The 10,449-nt window shown below is 38.4% G+C and overlaps 1 protein-coding gene across 1 annotated transcript; it reads right to left on the bottom strand.

Annotated features, from left to right (window-relative positions):
- LOC102172464 (olfactory receptor 10A5-like) lies at nt 3,059–4,089 on the bottom strand. The gene has a single exon (XM_005689752.2). The coding sequence runs from the start codon at nt 4,078–4,080 to the stop codon at nt 3,127–3,129; it is 954 nt and encodes a 317-aa protein (XP_005689809.2). The 5' UTR covers nt 4,081–4,089; the 3' UTR covers nt 3,059–3,126.

The following is a 10,449-nucleotide window of genomic DNA, read 5'->3' as shown; positions in this document are numbered from 1 at the left end:
TTACTTCCTCAGTGAAGTCTTCTCTGAATCATGCTTATAAATTATGACTCTCTCCTTTTATTCTTTTTCCAGAGCAATATTCTTTTCCTTCATAGTAATGATTTCAATTTGTAATTATAATTATTTGTGCAGTTCTTTCTTTAATACTTTTCCTCTCCAGTGGACTGTAATGTCCTTGAGGCAAGGACTCTGTTTTGCTCATCCTTGTAAATTCAGTACTTATTAGTGAGCGTAATGCAGGAATGGGAAGTGCTCAGAAGCAATGAGAACACTAAGGAGACTCATGATAATAATTTAGAAACAAGGGCCTGGCTAGTGTCATATAATAGTGTATAATGGCATTGGCAGTGAAAATGTGAATTGAGTCAATCTTTGAGCAAGAAGACTTTTGCCAAGGAAGAATGAGTAGGATTAGGAGACTGGTTGAACTCTTCTGTGATAACCTTTACTGAAGTGCAGAATTACAACATGGTACTGCACTCTGCATGACACTTTTTTATTCTGTAGCTGTTTGTGTGTTTGTCTGTCTCACAACCAGGAGCTCTGGGAGGGCAGCACCTGGTTTACTGTTACACCAAGATTCAGTCTGTGAATATCCACTGACGAAATGAAAGAAAATGTCAGCAAATGATGAGGTCAAAAAGAGGGATAATTATAAAGAAAAAGGTTTTTAAGATTTGGAAATTCTCTGGGAGGATGGTGCTAGATATATGCCTTGACACCCAAGCAGAGATATCTTGGATTTAGCTGCAAACCTGGAATTCACATTTCAGAGCTAGGGAAACTATTTAGGATTTATACATTTAATCATTGATTTAATAACCAAGTACCCATTGTATTCCAGGCACTGGGCTAGGCCTCAGTAATACAAGAATGAATGACGAACTGTCCTGACTGTGTCCTCTACGCATATGAAAAATACAATTGTGACATCTTTAATGCTTAACAGTGCTAACTTATTAACTTAGTGCTAACTGAGCTTAACACATACTAGATGCCACATGTGTTCAAAGGAGAGTGAACTTGGATTTGCTTGGAGGAATCTAAGAGAGATTGATAGAAAACATTGGAGTTTACTCCTAAATGATAAATAGACACTAACTTGGTATGAGAAGCGTAGTATGGTGTCTTTTAATATCATTTTGGACTAGTTTATTTTGGTGTTGCTCAATTGTTTTATGTTCTTACTGATTTTCTTTCTACTTGTCCTACTCATTAATGAGAAATGAGTATAGAAATCTCCCACTGTATATGGATTTATCTATTTTTCATTTCACCTTTACCATTTTTTCCTCCATATTGTGAAGCACTTATCAGGTCATTACACATTTAGGCTGATTATGGTTACTTGATGAATTGTCCTCTTTGCCATTAAAAGTTATGCCTATTTGTCACTGGAAATACTAATGAACACAATGCTTGAATCACAGGAATAGATCAGTAATTACAGGAAAAATAAACAAACAAAATTTCAGGGACTTTGACCCACTATTCTACTGTTGGAATTTTATGTCAATATGGTAGCTGAAGAAGACTTTAAGAAAAAAACTTAAAATATTAAAATGTTCACTACATTACTGCTTATACTGAAATACAAGAAACAGTGAATTATGGAGAATATAAAGCATATAAAGTAATGGCACTTAAACATGGTGACATGTTTTATAGTCCTCAAATATTATTCTGTTTACAAATAATTGTCACAGTGTGAAAATAAATGTTTATGATTGGTATCAGGAGCTTTATATTCATTACCCAGTTTAATCCTTATACCAACCTTATGTGGAAGTTAACCACAATTACCTGTTTTTAGATAAGAAAACTGCTTTATCTATCCTAATAATTTGTTGGGTGCCTAATCTCTTAACCTCAGTTATGACATTAAGTGATAAAAATAATTATAAAATGTACATGCAGTATGTCTATAATTGTCAGAGATTATTAGAAGTAAGTTCATAAAGGTATTCAGAAGAGGTAATTGCTAAGAACTGAAACCTGTATATGAATCTGCAATATCCTCGGGCTGTCATAAATACATTATTATTATCTAGTCTTCAAAACCTATAGGATAGGTATGATTATTATTTGCATAATTTTACAGATGAGGAAAAAGGTATGGAGAGTTATTGACTTTGCTCTATTCACCCAAAAAATAAATGGCAGAGTGGAATATGAACACAGGCAAGGCCCTTTTATGTTGTACAATATTTCGTTATTTCAGGAGTTCATAGTTTTCTTTCATGTTTTCAAATGTTGATGAAATGATAAACTTCTGAATGCAGTAACTGTGTTTTATGGCCTTTTGCACTTTCACAGCAGCATACACAAAAGTTGAAAATTAAAAGGCACTAAAGTAAGTAAAGCATAAGTGTTGTTAATAAGACATATAGGAACAGCTAGAATCCATTGCAAGCCTTGAAAGCAGCACCATGCCTGGAATTAAGTTTGTGAAAATTTGGAATTACTTCAACAAAGCTTAAAAACCTCAATATGGAACAAGAGTGAAAAGTGGAAACTCTGACCATTCTATCTCAGAAAAATAGCCTGAAAGGAGGTGATTAAGGATATTGGAGTTATGAAAGGATAGTTGTGGGGATTAGTGATCCACTTTTCTCTACCATGCTAAATACAAACAAATTTAAAGCCAAAACTGCCTCAGGTATGTGAAATGAAATGAATAAATGGGACAAATAATGCATGGGGGATTTATGCCTTTATTTCTACTGATGGAGTCAGTCTTGCAGAACACAAAGTAAAGTATCAAGAAGACTCTTATATCCCCAGGTTCACATTAGAAGAAATTTCACACTGTCCCCAGTGTATGTCACATTGGTGCACATTAGCAAAGCAAATACTTAGAATATATTGGTCGTAGAAGTTTCAAAATAGCATTTGTACCAGTAAGATAAGGAATGTTAAGTCCATATTGGGCAAACAGAGGAAAATGGCACATAATAATGATAGGTGTAATGTATCTCTGTGCTCCTTCCCTCCACTGGTCTTTTCAACAGCCATTTCAGCAGCTGGGTTTTGTTCCAGAAAAGATGAAAACAGAGGCAGAGAGGAATCCCAAACATGGAATTGATTGTTCCTCATTTAATAAACTTTAGTTCCACCTCAAAATTTCTACAGTAAGCAGTTTCTGACACCCATGGCCTTGTGGAAGGTCCGACCAAGGGCATTCTTCACCTCATTATTTCTCAAGCTGTAGATAATGGGGTTCAACATGGGAGTTACAACTGTGTAGCACAGTGATAGCACTTTTTTGCTCTCAGGAGAATTATTGGACTTTGGACGGAAGTAGGTGAGGCTTGAAGATACATAGAAGAGAGAGACAACAAGGAGGTGGGATGAGCAGGTAGAGAAGGCTTTATGCTTCCCCTTAGCTGATGGAATCTTCAGGATGGCAGCAGCAATGCAAGTGTAGGAACATAGGATCAGCAAGCAGGGTATCATGACAACCAGAATGGTTCCAGTGATGGCATAGATCTCAAACCGTGCTGTGTCTGCACAGACCAGCCTCAGCACAGGAGGGCTGTCACAGAAGAAGTGGTTCACCTTGTTGATGCCACAGAATGGAAAGCTGAAGAGCCACGTGGTCTGCACAGTAGCCATGGGAATGCCTGGAAACCAGGAGACAGCTGCTAGTTTGGCGCGTGTCCTTGGGTTCATGATGACTGGGTAGTGCAAGGGACTGCAGATGGCTACATAGCGGTCATAGGCCATGGTGGCCAGGAGGAAGCATTCAGAAACCCCAAGGAAGAAGAAGAAATACATCTGCGTGGCACAGCCAAGAAAGGAGATGGCTGTGTCCTGGGAAACCAGGGTCCCCAGCATCTTGGGCACGATGACTAGGTTGAAGCCAATCTCTAAGAAGGACAAGTTCCTGAGGAAGAAGTACATGGGGCTGTGCAGCATGGGGTCAGCCAAGGTCACCAGAATGATGAGGCTGTTTCCCAGCAGAGTGACCAGGTAGATGAATAGAAATGTCAGGAAGAGTAATGACTGTATTTCAGTAGGAAAGGAAGAGAAACTCATGAGGATAAACTCACTTACTCTTGTCCAGTTTCCTTCAGCCATTGATAAATGAATGAAAGTGTGGTCATGGAGAGAGACTTTTGATTGGAAGAGTCAGATTCTGGATTTGTTTCCAGACTCTTTCTTAGTGTCAGGAAAAAAGCACAATCAGGATCTCAGTTGTAACAGAAAGTGCCTTGTGTTATCTAAGAATCAATATGAAGAAGAAAGAATGGAGTCTGAGTTCTGAAATGGGCAATGTCTCATCCTTCCCCACTCTTACTCTTTATGATCCATTTTCTATTTTGTTACCATATTTACTAAAACAACTTGGATCATATCTATATACATTCATTTTCTGCTGCACATTTAATACCTTTGTAGGGGGGTTAAGTGAGACAGGTCCTGAGACAGTGGAGTAGAGTCAGGTGGAAAAACAGTAGAAATTTTCCATTTGTACCTATTATATATCTCCCCTTCTTTAAAGATTCATGGTGTTTATATTCCCCATCTACTGCCAAAGTGGGATTTACCTTTATGTACACATTTAAGGACTGCAAACATGAAGAGTATTCAAGAGGGTATAGAGTAGAAAAAGTCAATTGCTTTATCATGTTTTGTTTTGACTCAAAGTAGTAGAAAATGTGGCAGTGAGATGCAAAGGAAGGCTATCTACAGACTGTAATAGTTTTAATGCACTTTCTCTCCTCCAATATAAGAACTGTAGAACTCTAGTCATGTAATGCTTATTCCTTCTTGTCTAATTAGATTATGAGGTAACAACCTTAGGATACTTTTCCTCATTCCAGCAAAGCTATAATTGACAATTGATTGTTAGAATTCAGAATATCCACTGGCTTTCAACATTAAGATATGAGAGGAGTATTGTAGTACACCTAAGTAGATAAAGAGTAGGTCCCAGTAGATTCCAACTACGTCTCTTTCCAGAGTGGACAAATTGGGAAAAAGAAGCAGATACTCAGAAAAATTCTGTGAAAAATATGAGGAAGATTAGACAGAATGTTCAAAAGATAATATTCATAAATAATTAACCTGGACTGTATTAAATAAGAGAATATTAAATCATATGAGAAAATTCAATATCTATTCCACTTCTATTGAAGTACTGGTGATGTGAAGGTTTCTTCCTCCATGAAGCTTAGCATCTAAAGGAGGATATATTTAAATAATCAATTATATTAAAATCACAGTGAAGGTCTTGACACAGTAAGTATACAGTATCTTGGTGGGGGTAATGTATAAGGGGGTAATGTACTAGAAGGGATAGCTAGTAAAGTCTTTGATGGCTTTCTAAGAAATAAGGATGAAAATGAAGTGGGCTGAAGATGTGCAGAACACTGAGGGTGCACTGTATTGTGACAATATTATAAAAATAAAGAATTAGGAAAAAGTAAAAATCACTGAGCTAACTTTTTAAACTGAAAGCATTCCTTAATACACAGAGACACAGGTGTGTATTATATACCAATATAATAATGTGTGAAATATACCAATATGCCTTGGTCTTTGTCATTTATTTTAAAGAAAAATCTTAGAATAGGGAAACTATCTTTTAAGCAGTCAGGTAATAAATAAAAACAAAAAGGCAAGACCACATATAACAGTCAAAAGACCTTTCAGGCTCCTGTCTGTCCCTCTAGAACTTCCAGAAAAACATTCTTCTTCTAATCATTCACTGACTGTCCTAGGAAGAGGAACCCACTCTTCTAGCCTTTCTGTACCCACAGAATTGACCTAAGGAAATAGCGTACTTGATGTGATCTATCTTGTTCCACTGAAGCAAGTCTTCCCTGAGTTAATTAGAGGACAGTCAAGACTTCAGGAGATATATCTGTCAAAGCTCTGTCAAAGCTACAGTGACTGGAAGTTTTCTGACCCAGAAAGATTTACAGGACAGAACTGGAGAAAAGAACAAAACCCTGGGTAATCTCAATCTGCTTGTTGTCTTAGATGTCACTTATGACAAAGAAGGGGGAAACTGTGGCTCAGGAAGGGGGAAAACTGATAAGTTTGTTCCAGTGTGGACAGAGGAATGGAATTAGGTGTTCCACCAAACCTTGCCTAGCTGAGCACCTGAACCTTGAGAGGGGCCTGGGTTGATTTGGCCCTTGATGAGATCCTTACCTGTGCCCAGTAGGGAGGTCTTCCTTGTTCAGCTCTACCTGATACCTATGCTTCATGCAGGCCCCTCAGTGTTTGACAAACTCTGGCTCTGCTGTCTGAAGAACCAGAAAATGTACCAGGGAGTCGTACTCCCTTTCCTGGATGAATCATTAATGATTGGACCTGAAACCAGGTCACTGCAGCCTGTGTCTGGTGTGAGTGAGCAGACTAGATGGGTTGGCCCTGCACCCAGTCATGACAGATCTGTTCCCAGCTGTGCCTCTTTGGTCCTCAGGGCCACATGAAGGGCTGGCACCTGCATTTCCCCCAGGTGTTTCTGGGCTCAACTTTGCTCCTCTTCCAGCCCTTCCTCAAGGGTACCTGACCTTTCTTGATTCCACTACTCTTTGAGTCCCTAAGGAATGTCAGATGCCAATAGGATGAAGTTCAAGAAAGGAAAACCATACTCGAGGAGTGTGATACTGTGTAGAGAAAAGCACAAATGTTTTGGATTCTGAGTGACCTAAGTTTAATCCCAGCACTGGAACTCTCTGGTTGCTGACCCCTTGCAATTTTATTAAACTCTTTGAGTTTCCATTTCCACATTGCTTAGACAAATATGCTTATTTTACAGGACTGGTATGAACAGGATGGGATATATTAACAAGGATGTTAATATATTCTATTATAGCATATATAGGCTTCCTTGGTGACTCAGATGGTAAAGAATCTGCCTGCAATGCAGGGGACCTGGGTTCGACCCCTGGCTTGGGAAGATCCCGCAGAGAAGGGAATGGCTACCCACTCCAGTATCCTTGCTTGGAGAATTCCAAAGACTGAGGATCCTGGCGAGTTGCAGTCCATGGGTTCACAACGAGTCAGACACAACTGAGAGACTAACATACACACACAGCATATATATTACTGTATCTTGAATCTCATAATAACCTTCCCAGTAATCAGTAATGTTCATTAACAAATATTGAGTAATTACTATATGCCAGGCATTGTTTATAGACCCTCAAAGAGAGAATAAGCAAAACAAAGTCCCTGTGCTCTTAAAGCTTACATATGATTGAGGGAAGCTAGGGACTGAACAAATAAACAATCAAGCATTTAACACTAAGTAGTTGCTATGCAACTTCCCTGGTGGCCCAGAGGTTAAAGCATCTGCCTCCAACGTGGGAGATGTGGGTTCGATCCCTGGGTCAGGAAGATCCCCTGGAGAAAGCAATGGCAACCCACTCCAGTATTCTTGTCTGGAGAATCCCATGGATGGAGGAGCCTGGTAGGCTACAGTCCACGGGGTCATTAGTTCCTGGCTTTGGCTCAGAAGCCTCTTAATATCTATTTTTTGTAGATTAATCAGGCAATAAAACCTCACTGGAAAAGACAGTAGGTCCTATGCAACTTTTAAAATTTGGCCATGGAGATCTGTAACCTATAATATTCATCCACCCTGGCTATGTTTGTGTTGAACACTGGGGCTTGCTAAAAGAGCTTAAGAGTGCTTGGAATGAATGAATCTGGACTCCTAGCAAAGCAATTGAACAATAATATTGGACAAAAAAAAGAAAAAGAAAGGAAATGGAGGCCAGATAGAGCTTTTAGAAGCAAATCTGGAAAGAGGAAAAGGGGGCAGAGGAAAGTTAAATTATCTTTGAGGCCAAGCTGTGTGTCATGGGACCTGAAGTAGTCTTCCTGCAGGAAGAAGGTAGACTGCAGTGATTTCTCTCAACAATTGTCACACTGTTGCCTTCTGTTACTATCATAGAGAAGATGACCTGTATAATGAAATTCATATTGCTCTGCATTATTTTTATCTGCATTTATATAATTATTGTGGCTTCCAAGGAGGCTCAGTGGTAAAGAATCCACCTGTCAAGCAGGAGACAAAGGTTTGACCTCTGATCTGGGAAGGTCCCATGGAAAAGGAAATGGCAATCCACTTCAGTATTCTTCCCTGGGAAATTCCACGAAGAGAGGAGCCTGGAGGGCTATAGTCCGTGGGGTCTCAAAGAATTAGACACTACTTAGCGACTAAACAACATACACAAAATCCAGGATGGAAGAAAAAGAAAACTGCTGAAAAGACTCAAACAGGCTTCCTCTCTTATAGGATCTTTTTATTTTTTTGCTAATAGAAGGTTGGTCATTGTTATCAGCCCTTACCCAGAGGTTGATCAAGTGAATTAAGGCTACTGGCTTTCAAAAAGCCCAGAGAGCAGTACTGGAGAAGGAAATGGCAACCCATTCCAGTATTCTTGCCTAGAGAATCCTGTGGACAGAGGAGCCTGGCGGGCTGCTGTCCATAGGGTTGCACAGAGTTGGACACGACTGAAGCAATTTAGCAGTAGCAACAGCAGACAGCAGTACAAGATAGAGCTAGTCACTTAGGCTTTAAGAGTCACAGAATTTTAAACACAGGAAAAGTTAAACTGTTTCTTATTATAGCACAATTTTTAATAGTAAAGCAATATAAAAATTATCTTAATTCTATCAATAGGCAATAGATTAAAAATTTTATATTTCCATTGAATACTGTTAATGCAAGTTCGTGTGCCTGATGCAAAATGAGGCCAAATAAATGGAAACGTTGGAATTTGGGGCAGAGAAAGTTTTATTGCAAGGCCATATAAGGAGATGGGAGGTTTATGCCCTAAAAAGCCCTGAACTCCCTGAAAGGTTTTGGCAAAGTACTTTTAAAAGCCAGGTAAGGGAGGGGTGTCGCAGTGTCTTTGATCAACTTGTGCACAATTCTCTGAATGGCTGATGATAAGGTAACAAGGTAGTGTCACAGGGGTTAGCATTATTGGTCCTTAGGCTCCAGGAGGAGTCAGGTAGTTAACATCTTCCATTTGTTGAAGAGAGGGAAGGTTTTTCACATCTGCAAAACAACTCAGGAAATGTTGACCAAATACTATTATCTAGGTACTTCACGGAGGAGCTAAAGCAGGAGATATGGGGGAAGACCTGTCCCTGGGAAAGCCCAATGGGTCCTGTCTCCCTTACAATACTATGTAACTGTGAATATATTAATGTGGAATAAACTCCAAGATAAATTTTTTTTAAAAAAAAGCAAGATGAAAGAAACTATACACAGTATACAAGTTAAATATGTTTTATAGAGCTAAATATTATACACATACATATAAAGTGTGTAAACAGTAAATTTTTTGAAAGATACACAAAGAACTAATAATAGTCATTGCCTTTGGGCCAGGAAAGTGGGGAAGAACAGAGATCAACCCTGAGAGGGAGATATTTTGATAGTATATTCTTTTGTTCTTAATTAATTTTATCATGCAAATTTATTAACTTTTTAATAAAAATAAGATACTTGAAACAAAATAATACTTTCATTCTGGTTCCTCCCCTATTAATTTATAACCTTATAACCTAGAGAAAGATCTTAAAATTACTCCATGTCCTAATACCTGTTGTGAAAAGGAAAAGGGATTAAGTATAGAAAATATGCCAAGTCATATAAAGCAGGTTTGATCAAGACACTATTTGAATTGAGCCTTGAAGGTTTCCATCAGGGAGAGAAAGGGGCTTTCCAGTTGAGTGTATGATGACAGCATCACTTTGATTACTTCTACCATCGCTGTTTCTGCAACTACACTTAGTATTTGTCAGATTGACTTCTTTTATTTTCCTCTAATTCATTAAACTTTCCTTCATTAGGATCTTTGCATAGGTTAATTCATTTGTTTCTAATGTTTTTCCTACTAATTTTCACCTGGTTAACTCCTACTCAATTTTCTGAAATGACTTTCTGATTTTTGGTCGTTACTTTCTAAGAAAAGAGTTTCCTGCCTCCCTTATGTTAAAAGTCTCACTTAACCTTCTTCAGAGAATTTTATGATTTTACTTAATAGCTATGGTAGCATTGGATAATTGTATATTTATTTATAAATTTTGTAAATCAGTTCTTAGCCCTGAGTGTAAAGAATGATTGGAAAGAAAGAATGAAGCCATGAGCACAGTGAGGAGGCCTATACAGTAATATTTCAGCAACAAAGGCTTGGCTAGGCAGGTCAGGAAGCAACAGTTAGAACTGGACATGGAACAACAGACTGGTTCCAAATAGGAAAAGGAGTGCATCAAGGCTGTATATTGTCACTCTGCTTATTTAACTTATATGCAAAGTATATCATGAGAAACGCTGGGCTGGTAGAAGCACAAGCTGGAATCAAGATTGCTGGGAAAAATATCAATAACCTCAGATATGCAGATGACACCACCCTTATGGCAGAAAGTGATGAGGAACTCAAAAGTCTCTTGATGAAAATGAAAGAGGAGAGT

The sequence above is a fragment of the Capra hircus genome, chromosome 15 (assembly GCF_001704415.2).
Source record: "Capra hircus breed San Clemente chromosome 15, ASM170441v1, whole genome shotgun sequence".
In the NCBI taxonomy this organism is placed as follows: Eukaryota; Metazoa; Chordata; class Mammalia; order Artiodactyla; family Bovidae; genus Capra; species Capra hircus.
This window is presented reverse-complemented; position numbering and strand designations above follow the sequence as displayed.

Coding starts and splice junctions, on each gene's coding strand:
- LOC102172464 (XM_005689752.2), bottom strand. CDS start 4,080: ATGGCTGAAGGAAACTGGACAAGAGTAAGTGAGTTTATCCTCATGAGT.